The 23,687-nt window shown below is 43.0% G+C and overlaps 1 protein-coding gene across 1 annotated transcript in view; it reads right to left on the bottom strand.

Annotated features, from left to right (window-relative positions):
• nlgn4xa (neuroligin 4 X-linked a) overlaps window positions 1-23,144 on the bottom strand; it is a 58,627-nt gene extending 35,483 nt beyond the window's left edge. The window contains exons 1-2 of the mRNA XM_086111126.1: window positions 22,822-23,144; window positions 13,863-14,541 (exon numbers count right to left, since the gene is read on the bottom strand). Coding sequence (XP_085967252.1) covers window positions 13,863-14,307 — 445 coding nt within the window. The 5' untranslated portion in view covers window positions 14,308-14,541; window positions 22,822-23,144. The remainder of the gene's footprint in view (window positions 1-13,862; window positions 14,542-22,821) is intronic.
• Between the last annotated feature and the right edge of the window lie 543 nt (window positions 23,145-23,687).

Raw genomic sequence — 23,687 nt, 5'->3', positions numbered from 1 at the left:
CAATCCAGTCTTCATGAATTAGTTGGATAGTTAGAGCATTTTACACGGCAAGATCCACATTACAAATCACATGAAAAAATGGAACGTTTTAAACGATTTTCAAAGGCAGGCAGTCTGTTTCTACTGAAAAAAAGAAAAGTAACACGAGCTGTTTGTATGTGTGTGTGTGTGTGTGTGTGTGTGTGTGCTGTTGGGTTATGCATTGAAGACCACTGCCCAAAACTTTTCTTCAATGTGCTGCATCTGTCACGTCACCAAAAAAATATATCATATTAGAGGCGTAAATGGTCTTCTGCCATTTAAAAAAAAAATCTGCTGTGTTTTCACTGGCGGAAATGAGATTCCATTGTAATAGCTTTCAGTTGAAACCAGCAAGGAAAAACAAACCAAAAACAAAAAAAACAACAGATTCAGTCTGACAAGAGAACATTTGTTTGAATATATTTTTTTTCCTCCTTTCATAATCATTTGTACATGACAACAACGGGATGGCTCGGAGGCTTTAAATTCTTCCGCAGACTGATAAGCATTCCCACCCGCTTTAAGCCGACAATCTCAACATCTGTCTCCTCCGCGGCTGGGCCCCATTTGTTCCTGTTGTTTAATTTGCAGTTTGGCCAGTTGTGATTAAACCTGGTGATTAGTTGACGGTTTGGCGGTGATTATAAATTAAGCAGCGTGTCCTTTGCATTCAACAACGTAATATGAGTCGTCATCTTGTCGAGCCGACTTGCCGCATGCCACGGGCCGTTAAGGCTGGCTCTTCGTCATGTGGGCGCGGGGGTGGTGGTGGGGGGGGGGGATTAAAAGGCAAATAGACAGTTACGAGGCTTGTCTTATGATGTAGTAAAATCAGCAGTCAGAAGTCTGCAGTGGTTTATTGATCTAAGACATGTTAATAGCTATGAAAGGAAGAAAAAAAACGGGTGATCGTAGGTCATCATGTTCTCATTCTGTCAGTGTGACCTTCATTGTCAAGCAGTGGTGTCCAAACAACGGCCCGGGGGCCATTTGCGGGCCACCATCCAATTTTAGCGGCCCGTGACACAGTGCCCCAAAAACAAAAAAAGGCGGGGGGGACCTCAAATAAAAATGACATTTGGCATGGGCTGCAATGTGAGTTGAAAAAGGTGAAGCTGGACAGAGTGAGAAGGGAGGTTGTCAGGAAAATCTGTGCCATTACGACTAATGACTTTGTTTTTATACACACCGAAGACATTTTCCCTAATTTCGAAGATGCAAGCAAACCATTTATGATTAAAATAATAATTTATCCTCAAAACACTTCAATTTTAGAGATCAAAAATAGTTCCTTCCACTTTGTGCTCTATTGCTGATTTATGAAGACGTCACATGAATGATCCTCAAGTCAACTGTTTGGAAAAATGGTCACCTTACTACTCTTCGTGGGGTTCTGAATGCGGGGGATTGGATTCGGCTGCTGTTACTTGGAGAGCGGTATCTACTCTGAGATTCAAAAATAAAAATTCTCAATTTAACACCTTTAACAGAAAGCTGATGAAATTAACTAGACAATACAAACAATCTATCCCGCTAATTGCTTTCTTGACTGACTTGAGTGTGTTTCAAAAAGTTGACGAATTTAAAAGTGGCCTTTTCATCCTTCCATTTTTCTGTATGCGGTCCTCAGAAGTAGACCAGCAATCCAAATGCCTCTTTATCAAAGTTTACACTTGATACGACTTTATAAATGTGATGGTGACACCGTTCTCCAAAACTTTGGGACGCCAAGGCTTTTTGGGGCGAAATTTCACCAAGAAGCTAAAATGCATTCAAACCTTGAAAGGTGAATATTTTTCGGCCTTCGCTAAACATCTGAATGCCCTTTTCATGCAGCCATTTCCCAAGGATGTCCACTTCTATGCCTTTCTCTGGCTCTTTCATTGTCCCAGTGCAGTGCCTCCCGCAACTTGCTGAGAACACTCGGTGACACCCAAAGCTCAGTGGCCACTTTTATCTCACAACAACCCGTTTGAAGCATGGCAATGTTGAAGTACGGCTGGTGAATTGGAAGTCAAAGTAATTGTCTTTGTCTTCTGATGTTGACATTTGAAATGCATTTTGAAGCAAACACTTTCTCAACGAAGCAAGGAAATGTAGTCATTCATTGACAGTTTGTAAATGAACGGGGGGAAAAAAAGAGAAAAAAACACTTTGGAAACGCTGCCATTCAAATGGAGAACAGAAAGTTGTGCGAAAAGTACTGAAAAAAACCATGCAGTTTGATATGAGCACTCGAAAAGGCTCAAATTAGGTTTACTTGCCTTGCTTTGCTCACTATTTGCTTCCCCATCTTACCTAACTCGTCATTAGTTTCAAATGTGCCCGTCCCTTCTATCCGCCATCCTCCAAGAGTTGTTCTCTTCTCCTCAAATCTTTCAGCTTTATGCCGTCAGCTTTGGTGTGTTTTACACCCCTTCTTCCAGTCCAGTCGTTCTCGGTTTATTTGTCATTCCTTATTGTTTGCATTTGGTCCACCATGCCACGGCGACTGTAACAGAAGTAACCGAGCAACAAACCGAAGCCCACTTCCAGAAATTTGAATATATTTTAATTACCGTATTTCCCGCACTAAAAGGCGCACCTAAAAGCCTTTTCTGCAGAGCTCACACTGCGCCTTAAAATCCGATGCGCCTTGTGTATGGTCATTACGGTAATATCTCGACCCCAAAATGGCTCCTTGCTCGAGACATGCTGACAACGCAGAGCTCAAACTTAAGGCGATCGGTTACACAATTGAACACGGAAATAGAGCCGCGGCAAGAGAGGTCAACGTTAACGTTATAACTTGCTGTTGGTTAAGTGAACTGTGTTGCTGCTTAAATAAATAAGTTTTACTGACACCTGATCGTTCTGTTGGTGTTTCCTTGAGCGTAGTTCCATCTGGTGGGTGCATTGCAGATTGCGTCTTATAATGCGGTGCGCCCAATGCATGAAACAAATGACAAAATAGGCCATTCATTGAAAGTGCGCCACATAATCCAGTGCGCTTTTTAGAGTGGAAAATACAAAATGTTATTTACATGTGTCAAGAGAATTCGTTTTCCACAAGCCCAAAATCCAGGAACAGCAATCATCAGATTGCAAGGTTGTTGGCCAAGCGGAAGGCCTTGAGATGCCGACCTTCATTCGATCTGCCCGCCCAGAACTATTCAACTGCTCTTCATTCAGTCGGGCCTATTTTCCGTTCCCTTTTCTGTTACTTTTTCCTTGTGTGTCTGGTGCTCGTGTTTCACTTCTTCTCTTTCATGTCACCTTCTACCAGGTGGGAAATGGAGAGAATAAAGTGAAATCCCAGCGGGCTGTTTCACATTCACTTCACTTTCGGTCAAATGGAAAAAAAAGGAAGAAAAACCAAGACGTTTGTGCTGCAAGTTACACTCGCAGTGCGGCATCTCTGTGGCATTGAAACAGATGGATCGTACCGTCGCTTAGCTCTCTGCCGTCCCATAGTCGGTTCGATCCATTTAGCTCGCGTTTTCTTATGAGTTACCTTGCGACTGGAAGCGTTACTGTCGCAATCAGAAGATGTGAGGATGGACAGAAGGAAGGGGCCAGGACAGGTTGAAAATGTCAGTCTGAAAAAAGGTTACTGCCATACGTGTCAAGCATACTTTTTGTCAACCAAACCGAACAAATGTTGTCAAATATTTAAAAGATACATATCAAATTTATTTAACCTCATTAGAATTTTTTTTCTGTAACCCTGGCGTAAAAGATAGGCCCATCCACTGCTCAAAAGGAAGCTAACGCAGCCGGGACTTCCCGCACAAGGCGAGGGACGAACAGACTTTAATTTGCCTCTCCCTTATTTTATTATTTCATCACATGTGATGAGAAAAAAAAAACACAGACAGAGAACATTTGATGAGAGTCTACAGTGATCGCCAGATCATGGCAAAGCCGTGCATCGATGTCAAGGAGCTATGTCTCAACTGTGAGACAAGCTTAGGATGCCTGGGAAGAGCTAAAGTTAGCCTGGGGTGTTAGCTTTCAGTTTTAATATCACTTCTGCTACGCGGTATTTAGTATTAAAATACCACCCTCACCCTGTAAACATTTTTAGGAGTGCCACCGATTAATCACAGTTTTCACTCGCTATTCCCTAAACGCTACAAAAAGCAAAGGAACGTATGTATTCAGAAGGATGTTAGCATCAGGCTACATATTCAGAAATATGCTAGCGTTCATCGCGCCGCATGATTGCAAGACAAACAGCTCTTTCGAATCATGGGGTTAAGTTGTATGATGAAGAGTTCCTTTCTGCAGTCATGACATCACAATGTCTACACTATTTTCGGTGAGAAAGCAGATGAGTCAAATGTCGAGAGGGGATGAAGAGACAGTATCCAGTAATAGAGCAGAAGCCGCGCAGAAGATCCCGCTGCCTCAGGCTGCTGCGAGTGCAGAGGAAGAGGCTGCTCATTTTCAGTGTTTTGTTCCATCCACAACCACAGCTTGTTCTGCAACTGGCATCCTCAGCCCTCAAGGGACGAACTTACATTTTCACACCAAGCACGCCACCAACAAGTGGTTGACACGCAGAGAAAAAAAAAAACAACACAATCACTGCATTCAGCATTTGTCCCTGCTGCAAGTGACAATCCTTTCATAAGGATGCACGTGTGGAAAAAACATGGACACATCGTCATTAGTGCAGAGAGGAGGATAAAAAGATTGACAGAAATAGTGCTGATGTTTACTTTCTGTTGGCTACAAAGGCAAAAAAAAAAAAAAAGCCTGGCAAACAAACGTCTTTTCATCATCAGTCGATGAACACTTCTTTCTGTGAGAAATGTCACAGTATCGCCTTGATAGTCACTGCATGGAAAAGAAACAGAAAAGTGAAACTTGCTTGTGCAGCTCGCATCAGTTAAAAAAAACAAAAAAAACAAACACAGTGACATAATGCCGAAAATAAATTACATTTGTGTCACTAAATAACACTTAAATCACTGAAAAGGGATTTGTCCAAATTTGCATGAATCCCAATTAATAATTCACTCCCCATTTATATGCCTTTTCAGACGCCACACATTCAATCCCAGCTACTTATTTACCGTGTGTGTATGCGTGTATGTGTGTGTGTATATATATATATATATATACACACATATGTGTGTATATATATATATTGTGCAGGAGTTTTTTGCCTATATATATATATATATATATATATATACACACACACATACACATGCGGTAAATTAGTAGCTATATATATATATATATATATATATATATATATATATATATATATAGCTTCTTGCTTGGCTCTCTACGAAGGCGGATGCTTTTGCTTTCTGCTTTCTGCTCCTGCCCCCCCCCCCTCACCCTTCCCTGCTCGCCACTCAGTCCATGTGCTGTCTTTGTCTGACATTTCCTAGCCTCCTGTCGTATTTTCATCCTAAAAACAAACATGGAATTGGTTGGCTGGTGTCTCGACGACGAGAAGAGCAGGCAGTGGGGAGCCTACTTGCCCCTCGGGGACTTTTGCTGCTGGGTACACCCTAGATCCTTGGAGGAAGCGAAGAATGGTGTGCCTGTCAACACTGTCCGTTGAGGATGTGGATGACATCTACATTATCGGCCTTCCGATAACAGGTATGCTGCTGTTTGGTGTTAGCAGTTTCCTGATCTATCGCAAAATTCAACCGACGGGAGCGGCTCTATTGGAAGTGAAGAGGCTGCCGGTCTAAGGATGGGATAGTGCGGATGTCCAACACTCAGACTCAGACTGTGCTCATCCACAAACTGTTGCGGTTTTGGAGCGTCTCTGCAAGATGGTCAAGAACTTGGAGAAACTGGAATCCGTGCTCAAATTCTGACAGAAATCACGGATTTGGCTGATCGACGCCACTAAAGAGACATAAGCCACGGACTCAAGGCTGTCTTAAATTCTTGGGCAGCCTGCTACCAAAACAACATCTGCTATCTCGACCTTCCCCTGATGAAAGTATGCACGGAAGCTAGTCCCCCACCATCACCCCCTCCTTCATACATTCCCTTGTTTCACCGTCTTCATTGTATGTCTTGTGACCTGTTGTAACTGTCATATGCTTGTGCAGGAGTTTTTTGCCTAACTCAAACTATCCTCAAAATGAGGATAGTTCGAGCGTGTTTTTTTTTCTCCCCCTCTCCCTCCCTTGTGGTTTCTTTCTGACTTCCGGGTTGAGTGAACGCTGGCGCGTTTTGGCTGCCGCTGCTCAACCCGTATTGTTTTGTGTTTTTTCTTATTGTTAAGTGTCCTTGGGTGTCTTGAAAGGCGCTTATAAATAAAATGTATTATTATTATTATATACTGGATATATATATACAGTATGTACATACGCACAGCACATTTAAAATACTACGCCCAAGAAATCAGAATATTGATGCATATAGAAAGCGTACCGGATTATAAGGCGCGCTGTAGGCTTTTGAGAAAATGGAATGCTTTTAGGTCCGCCTTATATTGCGGAAAATACTGCAGCACTGAAAGTTTTTCTGTCCATTTCTTTTCCAGCAGGAAGTTAACCCAGAAACCAAATTGCCAATCACTTGCAAGTGCAAAAAAACTGCCTGTCACGAAGCCGGTGTATGTAGTCCAAACTCTAGCTCTGTCCAGACATTCTGTTGTATATGCAGAGCAAGCATGGGCAGCGCTTCAGCGATCCCATTTCAAAGCTCATCCAGAGATGCAAGAAGTGGGGATACGTCAACTTTGTTCTTCATGTACACGTACCCCCAAAGAAAGCAGTCAGAAAAAGTTTGGTCTTCACTGGCTAGCGTCAATATTTTTTTAGGAATTCAAGTCATCGTCATCAATAAAACAAAATGTCCTGCATCTTCCGACTGTCACAAAGCCTTTCGGTTCTAAAGGATCAGAGGGATTGCCCAAGCCTAATCACCATATCAAGAATGTGTTGTCATTCTGTGTGACATGCTTGTGTAATCACAGAAACACATCACTCAATTGTTTTCCTCTCCTCCCACACGGGCTCAATTTATCGTCCTAAATCCCTCATCTGATGACAGGCCGGAGACTATAACATTGTGATGCACGGCCCGTGTCAGGTGCATGAGTATTTCAATAAGTCAGACATTTCTAATTGTCTAAATTCAATTTAGATTGTGACGTTCTCGTGACAATGCAATTACTGTGCAGCCTCAAGATAGGAGGATAATTTGTTCCGTTTCAAAACATCTTTCCTCACTGAAATGAATGGAAACGCCATTATTCCGTTTCACTCTCCCCAAAAGAAACAACAACAAAGTGTTAATGTGTTTGTAATGAACCCCCCCCACACTTTTTATTATTATACTCTACAAAGACATTATTTAAATTCAATTAATATTAAAGAGAAAAAAACATATTTTGTCACACTTTGTAGCAAGCCATTGTACTGCTCATTCTAGTGTGCCTGCTTTGAATAAGACACAGGGATGGCTATAAAGCACATGGAGACTGTTTCAGCTCCTCACTACGGCACTAATATTAGCCACTAAAATGTATGATTGTGCATACTGTTCTATTGTCTGTCTACATGTGTTACTGTACCGCTTGTGTGCAACATCGATGCTATCCCTTATGTATCTATTTGTGTTATCTGCATTGGGGTCGACTGAGAACGCACCGGAAGTTACCATGAGGGCAGTAAACTCAGTCTTAGTCGGTGATTTCATTTTAGAATCGTCTGGCAGTTGAATTGGACAATGTGGAAAATTAATTTTCTGTACACAAAGGTGGGTCTCTAGGGTTGTTGGCAACCTGTTGTGTGAAATGACACAAATTACCCGAATAAACGAGTGATTCCAAAAATGGTGTCAAGTGGCGTGCATGTCAATAATTGGGTGTAATCCCAGTGATCACTGTTGCAATAAGGGGTGCAAGTAACACCGCTTGAGCACATTCATTTACAGTGCCACCAAAGACGGAGATTTCATGAACAAATGGTGTGAGTCTGTTGATTAAATGGAGCAAGGAGGCTCACTTGACATTCTGGCATTTTCTATTACACGGACCCGGCACACCTGACAATTTGGTGACCGAACGTAGACTACAATTTAGACAATAATTTTAGCTAAAAGCAGATCTAAGTTCCGGCACAGGTGGTGGACTGCGATTTCGTTGTATTCGATTGAGGTGCGGGCAGACAAATTCTGAGCTTTGCTGATGTGTGTGGTGGACGTCATTCATCAATATGACGACAGCATGGGATTGTCCCTCCGAATTATGGTAAAAATCAATTCCATGAGCGAACAGTGGGGTTGCCACCACGGACGTTCCAATACAATGGCGCACAGCTACCTGCGGCCATCTTGGAAAATAACCAAAAGAAAGACAACTCCACCCATATTTAAAGATAAATAAATGACGTTGGTCATCTTCAACCTACGGCAGAGGAGGAGTTTCGCGCTCAGCAATCTGCAGAGCCTTCCTTGCTCAAAATATGCAGTGAGCATTGTCTCTGCAGACCAATCTACGTATTTAAAAAAAAAAGGAATCAAATTTGAACAACTGCCTGTTATAATGTGATTCAGAAATGTCAGGGTTTTTTATTTTTTTCTGGGCACTTGCCCATCTCCCTTCTGTCGAGGGTGACCTTTTCACTAAAACCTCTTCTATTGCTCCCGGAACAATGCAATAAAGATAACTCTGAAATTTGTGTTATCATCATGCAGGGTGGAGCCGGGTTAGAAAATTAGGGTTTTGTTTTTGTTCATTCGAGAATGCAAAATAACATGCACATTCGTTTGAGTCGACACACAGCAAAACCGGGTCGAATGCATGTTCTTTACTTGAAGTTAAAGCGTGAGGGGGAAAAAAAAACCAAAAACAAACAAACACTGAGTATAGGAAGGAGTTTTACTGACATGCAATGGAGTTAGGCTTTTATTTGGCTGGGCAAGAACATAAATAAAAAATACCTTGATCATTGCCACCATCATTACTGTTGAAATCTGCCCCTTTTCTGTGATAGTTCGCTCCTAGTGTTGAGGAGAAACATAAAGGGATAAAAAAAAAATGCAAGAAGACGTCTGTAATTTTCAATAACGTAGCTGTGATGTTATTTGACTGTGCAATTGCATTTGTGACACTTCACACTCAAACTGTATTTCAGTTTGCCGCGCCGTGCCTTGGAGAGAGCAGCCGAGTGCAGAGGAGGAGAAGTCAGATTCATTTTTTTCCCCTTGCTTTGTTGAATGCAAAACAAATGAGAAAACAACTTTTTCACTGCACTTGTTTGATTTCCCCAGTGGTTAAAGATTGCAACTGTGTTAGCGACACACAGAGGCAATCAACATTGATTGCCCTTCTAAAAAAGACCCCAAAAGGCCTGCCGGTGCCCATGTTTACATGGGCAGCATCATTCCAATATTAACAGGAATTGCTATTATGAATTCCTGGGGAAAATAGCCAAATAAGTAAGTGGTTTATGTCCATGTCTCAAAATTCTCCACATAATTGGTTAATCAATGAGCGGCCCGAACTGGCTGGCCCCCTGGCTGGATCTGAATGAATTCTTCTGATTCTGTCATGTCCTGTGTTTGTTGTGTTCCAGCTCCGGCTAGAGTGGAGGGCGTTTCCCTCCAGCAGGCTCACCTGTTCCTTGTTCCCAATCAACGCCTTGACCAGATTTTTTAAGGGCTGCGAAATTGCCTGCTCTATGTCGGATTATTGACCTTGCTCGCTGCACTGCCTCAAGTGTTATTTTCTAGACCCTCTTGCTCAGGTTGCTCGTCGCTTTTGTCCGTTTAGATTCCAGTTTTGTGAATATTTTTGTTCCTGAGATTTTTGAAATGTTGCGATTTCATTTTGTGTATTTTGGAGGGTTTGCTGTTACCTTTCCTTTTTGCAAACGCTTTCTGTTTGTTCATGTTTCTTTCATTTTTCCTGTTTTTTTTGGTCTTTCTATTTGTACTTCCTTTGTTTTTTTTTCCCTAAACAAATATTTTCACGACGGATTTTATTTGCGTCTACGTTTGTGGGATTCCATCACCGTTCAGTTCGTCCACGAACTGTGTCAGATTTCTGTCGTTTTAAATTGTCCATTTGCTACACAGGTATCACGATCTGGTCCTCGAGGTCACTATCCTGCAGGTTTCAGAGGTTTTGTTAATCAGAAACATAATCAGGCTTCTGCAGAGCTTGCTGATGAGCTTTTCATTTGAACCAGGTGTGTTGGAGGAGGGAAACATGCAGGATAGGAGCGCACGAGGACCGGAGTTCGACACCTGTGATTTAGTACTGCGGTCATTTTATGGCCCGGCAATAACTATCATCACAACAGAGTCAGTCACCAGACATATTCAAAGGTACACTCGGTTAGTACTCGCTTTGACCTTATTTTCATGTCAGTATGATTCTTGTGGTCCACTACATCCCAAAGTTATTCTAGCAGAGAGGATGACTTTTAGAACATGATGGCCATACTGTATATAGCAATGATTATCAATACTTGGAAGAAATGCAAGCCCTGGTAGAAATGTAACATATCGTTTGGCATATGGTGTAATTGCCATGAGTTTGGGAATGAACCTTTAAATGCAAAAACGTAACCTAGACCCACTGACATTATACACACACACACACACACACACAACCCCCCCCCCCCCCAAAAAAACCTGTTGCTTCAAGTGGCAGTTATCTCAAGAGAAAAGTCATGAGCATAACAGCAACGCTTTATCTCACACAAAGTGGCCATTTGCTCGGCTGGAGATCCCGTGGCGTTTTATCTTCACCCCGTAAAGGGTAAGAAGGTTGGTTATTTTGATAGAAGAAACAGTTTGCCTCAACACCTGGAAGAAAATGTCTTTTCAGGAGATTTCTTTCACTAAATCCCAAGTCGGGCTGGAACCTGAGGCTGTTTGTCAAGCGGCAAGCCTGAGCAAAATTGTGTGAAGACTCCTTAGCACTGCATCCAGCCATCCGTTTTCTGTACGGCTTCTCTTTGCGAGGGTCACGGTCAGCCCGAACTCTTCGCTGACCAATCACGTGCCGCGTATAAACAAACAATTGAGAGCAGGGCTGTCAAACTCATTTTGGTGGTGGGCCACTTTGAAGTTAAGGCGCCCCTGAAAGGCCAGGTATGACGGTGACAGGAAATGAATGTTTAATCGTCTCATTGAATTATTAAATATACCTGTACCCAACAAATTGATGGATGACTAGTTTGGAAATCAGAAGTCAAGGATAATAATTTGTGTTCAATGATGCTAAAAAGGCTACCGTATTTTCCGCACCATAAGGCTCTTCGGAGTATAAGGCGCATCTTCAATGAACGGCCCATTTTAAAACGGTTTTCATATATAGGGCGCACCATGTTATAAGGCGCATAGAATAGAAGCTACACAATACAGCTTTATTTATATAGAGCCGTGGCTGCGGTTGCGTTATGCATCCACTAGAAGGAGCTACACTAAATGGAATGCAATACAATACAGCTTCTTTATATCGAGCCTTCACAACTGCTGCAGCTGCAACAAAGCACTTTATGGAACATTTAATATACTACGTCCAGGAAATGTAAATATTGATTCATATAGAAGGCGCATCGGATTATAAGGCACACTGTCAGCTTTTGAGAGCATTGAATGCTTTTAGGTGTGCCTTATAATGCGGAAAATACGATCATTTAGAAAGCAAAATCTCAACGTGACATTCTTTTCCTATCAAATCGCAAGCTGAGACTGTATAGAAAATTCTTTACACATTGAAGCACTTGTGCACACCCATGTGCCTCAAAGAGGTGGGGCCTACCGAGATGGGGTGTCGTGTAATGCCAGCGAGTCTATTTGTGAGTGTCTCGGTGTGATAAATGACAGATCCTGGCTGAGTGTGTTGTGAGTTCAATAAACAGCTGAAAAGTGCCTCCTGACTGTGGCTCTCCTTTCCCACACGGTAGGGGACTGCAGTAACTAAGTCCATTGTAAAAACACACCAAAAAAATCCCTTAAAAATGCAATCTAACGGGGGTGCGAACAATGAACCGTGAGCGAATACTCTCCCCAGGTGATGTCTACACACTCACACCTGCTCAAACAACTCAAAACAGAATCTGAAAACATGCTCACTCCAGTCCTCCTGAATATTCATATTCTCTTTTCAGCGAGGCGTGTGGCAGCTCAAACAACTCCAATGAGCACATGAAGAAAAAAAAAAAGGCTACTTTATATCTAAGACACAGCAAAAGTCCCGCGATTAAATATGGTCCAAATGGGGAGTTTTTAGCCATGCCTCGTCGGCCTTGTTATGTCTTTTCATCACGAATTCAGTTTGTACCTGCTTTTGCCCGTGGTGACAACGGGGGTGTAGGGTGGCACAGGGAATGAGGGATCACAGACTGACGTTGGATAAGAGGGGTTTTTCCCCCTCAGGTGACTTGTTCTGCGAAGCACTTTGTGCATGTGTGTTTTTTTTAAAGTAAAATAGGTGCTATTTGAATGAATACCGTAATTTCCGGACCATAGAGCGCACCTGATTATAAGCCGCACCTAACTACATTTTTAAAGGAAAAAACGTTTTGTACACACATAAGCCACACCTATGTTACCTTTACATAGAACGACGGTACAAAAAAGGTGTTTTCAAAGTTTTAATAACATACCTTAACTTTTCTTTTTTTTGAAATTTTGAGTAACGTCAAGGTTATCCTCGTTCAAATCAATGGGCACTTGAACGTTAATACTCGTATTATTGTTTATTGCACATGTGCTTTGTTGGATATGTAATTAGACAGATGTAGGCTGTTCATCAGCATTAGGCACTTTGGAACTGCATTGTAAATCCAGCCGAAAACATCACTTCCGCCTGTTTTACTTTTACTCGAGCGCTTGCTTTTTTTTTTTGCCTTTTAGCGCGACAGGCCGTGACAGCAGCTATTTCTCTTCAGTGGACATTTGTTTTCAACTCTCCACTCGTATCAAGAATATATGTCACTGAATCTGTCAATCCATGTGAGACGTTGCGTTCGGTGAATCCCTCCCCTGATCCTTGACTGACAGGCTATTACAAAAGGCCAAATCGCCGTGCGGAGTGGGGTAAGTAAAAGATGATGGGAAGCGAAGGGAGCACTTACTGTATGTATGGCCTGTCAATCCTCGCTGATCTTCAACCATTGATTTGACCATCTCCCTGCCACAATGTTGAGGCAACAGTAGCAAACTGTCTGACAAAATTATTGATCTATACATTTGGATTTCTGGAGCTGTTTAACGTTACAACTAGACAGGCTTCCCTCTTGCAAACTGTCTTCCCAGAACTGCCTGCTCCCGACTTCCACCCACACGTGGTTACGTAACATGCGGCTAGGTAAATTAACAAAGGAATTATTCCAACGTGAGAACTAACAATCCGGTGTCATCCGCGAAAAAAATGTTGAACAGACAAAGTGGATGACAACGCAGTTAGGGTGCAGTTGCTTGTGGAGGAGTTGTTGAATTAATGGTTGCAAGCCCCCCACCCCCTTACCCCGCCTCCAAAATTCAGACAAAAATGTTTCCTAAAGCATAAAAATGTATCAAAATATGTTACAAATACATGTTACAATTAGATCATTGCATGATTAAATGACAGTTGTGCATAATGCAAAGAATAAAAATTATGGTCATTTAACTTTTAACTGCGTCCTCATTGTTTTTTGCCCTCTTTAGTTCATGTTCTCTTTCAGAAGTGTTTTTTGCCTGGCGTTTTGTAAAGAACTGATCCAAGGACATTTGCTTTTAATAATCCTTCGAAAATGTCCAAGGCAAACATCAGCTTCGTGAGCAATCGCCCGACTCGTGAACACAATACATGCAAGCATTAATGGAGCATCCACCCCCCCCCCCCTAAAAAAAACTCCAAATCTGGCACTTACCATCCTCAGTGGGCACATAGACGTTTAGGTAAAGGCAGTCTTCGCTCTGCTCTTGCACATAGGTTACGAGTGTATCCAAGTTGGCCGTGAACCACACAGGGAGCATATCATTGTGTAGGAAGCGATCTTCCAAAAACTGCGGACAAATGGCAGCAAACTGAGTGGCATTCCTGATGCCCGGCCAGGACATGGGGGGCTCCGGTGCCTGAAAGCGCCGTTCCCCTGTTGGGGCCAATGCATACGGGATCCCCAAATACTGTTCCACTGGTCCCAGGATCTCATTGGGGAGTGTGACTTTCACTCCCCGCAACTTGCCGTAGTTGGTGGTGACCACGGGGTGCTGTTGACCCTTGATTGCGAGTGCACAGATGGACATGAATCCCATCCAGAGCAGCAGGAAAGCCATGATGGAACACGTCCATGAAAGGCCTCTGCAAGCAGACATGCTCCCGCTGTGTTGAGCCAAATCTGGCGTTGTGAAAGTCCACCCAAGGGGTTCCTCAACGCCTCTTTGTTTCCTGTCTCTTCCTCAGGCTAAAAGCTGGGGGACAGAGACAGCGTCCTGGCAAAACAACGCGGCTTGCTCAGCATTTGCCATCCTGACTCGCTCAGGTCCGAACATCCAGGAGAGAAAAAGAGCTCGGACGTGGTTGCCTTCAGTTCCAGCTCGATGGGGAGTCTGAAATAGGAGGGTAGACATGAGTGCTATTGGGTTTAGTTGGAACCATGTTAAATGCTCATTAACAAACCAACATGTACGACATACAGTATCTTTCATACTTTAGACCAGTGGTCCCCAACCCCCGGGCGGCGGGCCGGTATAGGTCCGTGGGTCATTTGGTACCGGGCCGAACAGAAAGAAAAAATAACTTGCATTACTTCCGTTGTATTCATTTCGGAATCTGAAAGATGTTTCATTTTGAAAAATGACGGGATTCTCTGTTACATCCGTCTACAGTATGTCACTCTTGACGCGCTTCTCAGTCATGTGAGAGGTTACCGCAAAAATGAAACCAAAGAGCCAGCAAAATGAGTAAAAAAAAAAAACAAACGTCTTTAGAAAGTTTCTTTGGGAAGGGGAAAAGGCCGGCCAGGAGGCAGAAGAGCAGCCAACGACTTACGGGAAAAAAAAGGCTACATTTAATAGACAGTATCAGGAGTCCTACTTAAAATACGGATTTATCTCAACGGGAGACTCCCACCCACCAAGCCCACTCTGCATAATATGCAGCGATGGTGAGTCGTATTTTTCATGCACTTTGTATTTGCGGTTTATCTTATTTTGAATGCATGTTTAAACATAACCACAGCAACCAGAGAGTGTTGCAGCCAGATCGGATGTTCTTGGTGTCACGATTCATGTTTATTATTATTATGATTAGAAAATACCACAGTTTTCATGCAGGTCATATAATATTTCTTTGTTGTATTTATCCGCCACACCTTAAAGGCCGGTCCCTGAACATATTATCCGACATGAAACCGGTCGGTCCGTGGGCCAAAAAAGGTTGGGGACCGCTGCACTAGACAATAGTTGTGATTCAATCACAGTCACGCGAAACACTGGAACATGTGCCAAAACGGACACAAAATACATCTGACACTTTGACATCTTACCAGAGATAAATTAACCTTGTTTTCCTTTATGAAAAAAATGAAGTGAAAATTCTCAAACCTTTCATGCACCTCGTAACCTGATAACATGTGAAGCTGTCCACTGTTGTAACTGCTGTCTCTGAAAGGGTTAAACTCGGACACAGCAAAGACCACTGTTTTTTTCCCTTTTTTTTTAAAGAAATACTTCACAGGTGATCTTCAAGGACATTGCAATAGGTAGGCAGGACATCCTACTTAACATCCAACTTCATTTCAGGACAAGCCAGTAGCTTTTCAAACGTGATCCGAATCTGATGACTGCCTGAGATGGAAGCTGGGGATAAACAGAGCCGTTCAGCTGGGTGAGTCATTCCGTGTCCGACATCACATCAACATCAGTCACCACAACTGTCCTTGCCTAATCGAAACAATTACTTTGAATCCACAAGAAGTGGCACGATGCCTTTTCCGAAGCATGCCAGAAGCCCTCCTAAAAATATGCAGCTGCTCTATTTTTGACAGACGCCTGGCCAATCTGTACAGGGCATACTAATCGTGTGCGGGTGGGTGAAAGTATCTGGGGTATTTTTTTTTTTTCCCCCTGAACGAAAACCCTGCAGACCATTAATGGGCAGACAAAACGCTCCGCTTCTGAAAGCCTCCCGGTGGGATTTAAAGCTGTGTGCAGGCAAGAACAAAGCAACAGCATCATCAGGAGCTAAAGGGTTCAACATGCTTGAACTCAGTTTGATCAAATATGATGTCTGGAGATTGTCCCGAAGCTTACAAGAGGCGCAACTCTGTCTCCTGCAGCAATCTGGACAATATATTGGATATGAATGAATGAATTCACTTGGCCTGAGGTCCATTCCGTTGCACACCTTTTGGTGACATGCTTTCAAACCAACACTCGAACCATTTCATGCACCCTGTAACCTGGTAACACGGTAAGCTGTCCACTGTATTAACCGCTGTCCATGAAAGGGTTCATCTTGACAGCCTCATTTTTGGTAGACCAATCTCAAAAGGCCCAATCGGCTACAGATATTCAAGTCAAACTACACAATGTAAACAACAAAAGTGTTTGTCGTCTGGCCCCGGGAGTGTAATAGGACCCTTCAAGTAAGCAATTTGGAGTCGCTATGGCAAAAATTGATGTCCCCTTTCTTTTTTCAACCCAGGGAAGCAAACAAATGACCCTGAAACTGTCATTGTGACAAGACATTGTGGCTGTCAACACAGCAAGCGCACATTTAGAGAGGAAAAAGACACCAGGATGCATCATGGGTAATGTCATGGTACGTACACGTTCGAGTATGAGAGATGAGTGGTTTGTTTTCCCCCCTTCGGCATATTTACAGCAGGAGATTATTTGCTTGAAGCAGTTTGGATACAGCCACGGGGTTTCCATCATTTGCTCCTGATTTGAGTGCTTGCAAATGTAATGATTATTCCAACAACTATATCGAGAAGGGATATAGTTTGCATGGTAGCAAAACAACATCAAAGGTTAAAGGAGAAATGCGGTGACACTTTCGTCATTTGAAATTGCTGCTTATCGTTCAAGCAAGATAATAGGCTTGGAAATTGGATTTTTTTTCTCCATGAACCGACATTGTACAGTATTTGTGTTAATGTGGTACATAATTCATTAATTGTCCTTTATGGCGAGTGACGGGGCTGAATGCGAGGCTTGCGCAGCGCCACCGCCGCCACTCTCCTTCAACGAGGATGGCGTCCATTGTTCTCACTCTGACTGATTATAACAGCTAAGTCTTCTGAATATCAATGAAGGGGCGCGTTGCCATTTGCATTTCAATCACAACATGATCCAGCCTGAGGCTGCTCGGGTCTTATCTGGAAAATGTTACTGACACTTTGAACTACTGCCGCTAACAATTATTCACATTTACATGTCATGATAGACATACGAGCTATGTCAAAGAATGTTATGTAGACAGGCAACATAATACTCAGATGGATATATTCTTTATCCTCTATGGGGAAAAAAAATATTACAGCAGCTGTGAAAGTCTTTTTTGTTTGCATCTGCATGACTGGATTATACTGCCCCCGGTGGCCAAGTTGGGTAGACCATAATGAATTCCTGCACAAACCGTGAAATTTTTATTTATTGCCTGTCACAACACTTGGCTCTTCTAGCACACAAAACGAAGCAAACGCCGCAGGATCTCCTTGTAGCTGGTTCAACGTCCGGCCCATATTGAATCGGAAAACTCAGAATTAGGGTTTGAAACAGATCGTCTGTGACACTGGCATTATATTTGAGCATACCATGTTGGTTGTCACATTTCCATCTAAAAAAAAACGTGCTAGACAATCCGGTCCACAATTGGAGGCAACCTCTCTCCGTCAAGGAACAGTATACACCAGCGATTCTGAACGGATGGGTCGTGACCCACTTTCGGCATGTGAGTCTGCCCTCGGTGTTTAACAAACAGTGGCTCGAATAAAAATGTGTTCTGATGTTCGCAATGGCGAAATGTAATACAACCAGAGGTTTTTAAAATGTGGATTTTTGTTTACGCTAAGGATAAAAAGGGTGAGACACACTTGTGTGGAAAATATCAGGTGTTTTTGTTTTTTTAAATACTGTATACATTGTCATAATATTGTAGACTCTTTTTTTCTTGAAGCATTTCTGTTACGTTCCTCCAGAGTTGTCATTTCAGGCTTAATTCAGACACACAGTAGGCTGTAAGTACTCTGTTATTTTGTGGACATTTTATACTTACCGTATTTTCTGCACGATAAGGTACACCTAAAAGCATTAAATTTTTCCAAAAGCCGACAGTGCGGGCTATAATCTGATGCGCCTTATATATGGTGTTACAGTCTCTTTATATTGCCTGTTAGTGTTCGATCCCATCTAGTGGTGAGTATTAGCGGGAACCAATTGCAACCTAAAAGGGTTCTGCCCGACACTAATTGACAAACAGCCAACTACTTTGTGAGCTCTGCCCAGCCATTATGAAACAAAAATAATACCAAAAGCATAGCTAACTACTGACTAAATGAAGGAAGAAGGAGACAAGCATAACCTCGAAGGATATTTAGCCCCTTGTGGATGTGAGCCCAGAAGGTCTGTGTGCTTTTTGTTGAATCAATTGTATTCATAACTTTTGTGTTTCATTTATTGTTTTGTAATGCCATTTCTATTTATATGTCCATGTTTATGACCAGTTCTCATAGCTTTGTTCCAGCTGCAGCGGTTGTCAAGGCTCTATATGAATAAAGCTGTATCGTATTGTATTCCCTTTCCCGTAGCTCCAACTAGTGGATGCAGAGCGCAAACGCTGCCATTATTGTAGCTTTTATTTTATGCGCCTTATAAGGCGATGTGGCCTATGTATGAAAACAGTTTTAAAACAGTCCATTGATTGACGGTGCATTTTATAATCCGAAGCGCCTTATAGTGCGGAAAATACGGTAAGTATATTGTGAGGGGTAAAGGGTCTATAAGAAAATGGCGGAATCTAACGTCAAGATAATAGCAATTCGATCCCTTGCAAAAATGGCATACAGCAATGCTCATTTGAGCCACCCACGGTTTTCATTGAAGGTGCGCCTTATAATCCGAAGCGCCTTTCGGTGCAGAAAATACGGCAATTTCGCTTTTCTCTCAGCGCCTTAATCAGGTGCTCTGAAATGAACTCTGAGTGGAGTTATCTGTTATTTATTTGTGTTAAAAAAAAGACAAATGTTCATTTTGAAAAATACATTAGCTTGGTTTGACTTTTGTAATAATGGGCCAGGACCGAGCAAGCATGGGAAAGTTTGGTACAGCTACATTGTACACCGAGGTTGGGCTTGACTGCTTGGTATTGTTTTCACTTCTTGTCGGTGCAATCATTTCAGTGACTTGAATTTTTTAATTTTTATTTTTAAACATGCGGAGTTACAGTACTGTCTTGAGACAAGCTGTTTAGTGTTTATCTACAAATGTTGAGCTGGTATTGAACAGTTTATTTTGACGGCACGGCACGGTATTGTCTTAACTAATAAATAAGAACGCGTGCATATGTGAATACAAGATGCATTCAAGTGAATGAATGCTTTGTTGTTTGAAGAACTCAGACCAGCTGGTGTGAGCAACACTTGCTGTTCCTGACTAAGCGATACGAAGCCAAGGAAGCGTGCTTTGCTGCTGGACAAAACAGAGCCGTTGCGTTGGTTGATATTAATGCCAATATTTCTTTGCAAATGTTTCACAGAAATTGACTTTGGTTTCCATCACGAGGTACAATCACATCTTGCTGCGATGGGCCCCATTTCAAAATTCTGTCTGAATCTACGCCATGTGAAATGATTGAAGAGATTTAAATCAACCGCTTCGGAAGTCACACCTGGTTAACTTGGATTTCGCCACAAACTGAGATTGTCCAATTTTTCTTTTGTGCCCCTTTTATTTGTTTCAACTTTTGTATTTTATTTTGCTGTATTCTGATCATTTGATCACTGCTCGTATACTTTCTATGATTCTTTTTTTGGTACAGCCCTTTGAGGTCATACATCTAAATACAAACATCATGTTCAATATGATGAGCCTTCCGCTCATACTTTCTGGAGTCTTTGTAAGAATGCTTCTTTGATTTGCCATGACAAGAATATCACTCAGCATGCACAACAATGCGCACTTTGCTCAAAGGAACGAAAATAAATAAATAACACACACAATCACAAATGACAGGGCAGATGCACCGTGTATGGGTCAACTGATTTGTTGTTCTTTTTAAAATTACATGTTGTAGCCAGGAAGAAGGAAGACCGATGATTAAAAAAAAAAAGCTCTGTAATCTTGAAAGTCTGTCACATGCAATCACAATCACAAAGCTACTAAAGAGGAGGAGACATTTCACGACATCCTTTTTTGCCCTTTAGTTCTGAGTTAGAACCCGCCTTAAAATACTGCTCAGAAATCCATTTTTCTCCAAGCACACAAGCACCTGAGCATAGCACCCATTCTCAAATACACCGGAACTTCCCAGAGGAGAAAAGTGATGCGGATTCTAAGGAACCGTGACTAAGAGGGGCACTTTCTAGGAAATGGCGCTTTCATTTTGTGGCATTGATACGGTGGAGACCAAAGTCATCTTTCACTGCGTGAAAATAAATACATATTCTAAATATGGCACACCACAGAGAAGAGTTGACAAACCCAAGAAATTTCAAAAGTAAAGAAAAAAGAAATCCAAGTCAAGCCTTTCTCTCTGCTCTCAAACTCCGTGGGCGTGTCCGTATGTGCTGAAACCACGCCCTGATCAACTGTCAATCAACACCTTTGTCATACCTTCACATCCCAACAAGTGTGAGCCAAGAAAAAAAATATACGTAAACCCTTTTGTTGCTGGAATATTTCACACCGGGGTGTCATTTCACTGCAACAATGAGGCCCTCATTCTAAAGAACGCTTGTCCGCACTTGCGACTAAAAACAGGGCCCTCTAACGCTGCCAAGCATGTTTGTAGCAATTCTCTTCAAATAAACAAAATGTCAAAATCCTGAATTGAGAAAGAAATGTTTGGGCCCAGTTGTTCAAAGGTCCTTTGAACGGATTTTAGATCATGATTTGGATCAATTCTTGAACAATGGTTGTTCAAAACCAAAACCGCTTTCTGACATCAGATTAGATCACATAATCCAATCCAGGTTTCAATTCGATTTGATATTATTGATCCAAAATGAGGGTTATTCTGAGTGGATTTCGGGAACCGATGTTATTTTTGAGCTCTCCACTGATATTTCTATTCAGTTGATTTCTAAACCATCGAGGCAAAACTATAGTGAACCCAAAATCCATCTACTGTATAACTGTCGGCTATTATTAAAAACACTAATAAAATGTTAGGAATAGGTGAACCTGCGGGTGCCCACCGTAATTGACACGACAAACCATTAAAGCAGACATAAAAACTACACAGTGGACAGGCACAGTATAATTACATTTTATTTTGGACTGGCAATGAGCTGCGGAGACATTCTTAAAATCCTGACATTGCAAAGAATCATGATTCCCAAGGGGCTTTTATATAGTGCGACTCTAAAAAGTCATGTGACCAACAAAAGTACCACCTGAAGGACATCATCGTGCGGTTCTCAGTAAAGACGTGCTCAATTTGCTTAGCCAGATGTCCAAGTTGTTCTCTGGAATGAGTAAACCAACAAATGGGTTTTTTGTGCACATCATATGTGCGTGCGTGTGTGTGTGTCTTTCGGATGTAATTCCTGGCCACACATTCGCATTTTGTGTGCATATCACTGCATAGATAATTTGCTCCCCCCGCCCCCCCCCACCGCTACCTCCCAAGTCGCCAAAACATCCACTACAGATGGGAAACAGTTCACGCATGGGACGATGTCACTTGACTGCACAGCGCATCTGTTCAAGTCAAGCTGCTGACAAATGTACATAAAATCAAATCATCACAGGAGACGCGGGGTTATTTCTTGGCAACTGTCGTGGCGCCCTTGAGCAAGGCTCCCCCCCACCCAGCTCGAGAGGCGCAGCAGTCTTTGCCGCCCCTTTCCATCTCCTCGCTCGCCTGCATGTGTGTGCGTTTGATTCTGTGGTGCGCCACAGCATAAATGCAGCAAAGTGGAATAAGTGGAATGTCCCCCGAAGAAATTTGAATCACTGAATAAATGTCTGAAAAAGCTGGGGGGGTGCGAGGCAGCAAAAACCGGTATTGCAAAAACTTCAACCCCTTTAGCTGGGGTGCAGCATGGAAAATACAACGCCCCCCACCCCCCAAATTTTTTTAAAATCAAATAAAATCCCCCCTCTTCTCACACACCACCATCTTGTGGTTGCTTGGCAAAAAGCGTGCGTGCAGAGGGGTGCCAGCCTGCATTTTGATTCAGGGAGGGGGGGGGGGGTAATCTTAAATGTGTTTTGTCTCTAGCCTCCAATGCACCCCCCCTTGCCCCCCACCCCCGCCACCACACACCACCCCAAAAAAGTGGACGCGCTGTTGCGTTGACCCTGTTTGAACATAAAACGACGGACATCGCGCCGCGTCCTGCGAGACGTCCAAACAATCAATGTGATGAGTCTTCCTCCGCCGCACTGTCATTCAATCATCCGGCCGATGCGCCGTTTCTTAGGTTCATTTGAGCGCCACCGCAACGGCGTCTCCGACCAAAGTGCACCAGCGCAGCTTGAAGCATTCGACGCAAGTGTTCCGTCGGCCGATTCAAAAAGAGAGAAAAAAAAAGGCTCCCAAAACGAGCAGACGTGCGTGCGGGAAATAGATCGTCATGACGCGAGTCAAGAAAAGCGCAGAAAACGACGTCGCAGCGCGTCAAAAACGAGGCTGCGCATCCTCGTCCAGAGAATTCTTACCTCAGCCCTTTTAACTCCCTTCTGCGGGTCCACACAGACGCGCATTGAAATCCGGGTGCGCTCAAATCGATGCTGTCGAATCCAAAGTGAGAAAATGCGCGCGCGCGCGATGCAGCACAACTCTTGTAAATCCTGTGGCGTGCTACTTGTGCGCAGAGAAGAGAGATAATACACGCGCGTTTTTGTTTTTTTTTGGTATCGCGGATATGATGTTGCGGTGAGTCACTGCAGCGGCACTCGAACCTGATGGAGCCGACTGCGATGCCAGGCAGTGCATTGGCGGGACAAGATGAGCGATAAAGAAAGCACGAGAGAGGTCTTTCTCTCTCTCTCCTCTCTTTCTCTCCCTCTATCACACACACACACACACTCTCTGACTTTCTCTATCTCTCTCTTACCCCCCCCCCCCCCCTTCTCTCGCAATTGGACAACAGAGTGAAGTTTATGGAACCTTGCCGATTGTTCATTTTACATGCACACGTAGCGGTTCGGTCGTATGTTCTTGTTCATGCAAGTTTTGGTGAGAAACTACAATGTAAAATGTGTACGTTTGGATTATGATGAATCCACTGCTGGGCAGCGCAGTGGTCCAGTGGTAAACACGTCGACCTCACAGTGCAGAGGTACCGGGTTCAATTCCAGCTGAGGCCTCCCTGTGTGGAGTTTGCATGTTCTCCCCGGGCCTGCGTGGGTTTTCTCCGGGTACTCCGGTTTCCTTCCACATTCCAAAAACATGCATGACAGGCTGAACACTCGAAATTGTCTTGCGGTGTGAGTGTGAGCGCAGATGGTTGTTCGTCTCTGTGTTCCCTGCGATTGGCTGGCAACCGGTTCAGGGTGTCCCCCGTCTACTGCCCGAAGACGGC

Source organism: Hippocampus guttulatus, chromosome 1 (genome assembly GCF_054856545.1).
Source record: "Hippocampus guttulatus isolate MCC_2025c chromosome 1, RoL_Hgut_1.0, whole genome shotgun sequence".
Lineage (NCBI taxonomy): Eukaryota > Metazoa > Chordata > Actinopteri > Syngnathiformes > Syngnathidae > Hippocampus > Hippocampus guttulatus.
Note: the sequence above shows the minus strand (reverse complement) of the source record. Positions and strands in the feature narration are given on the sequence as shown.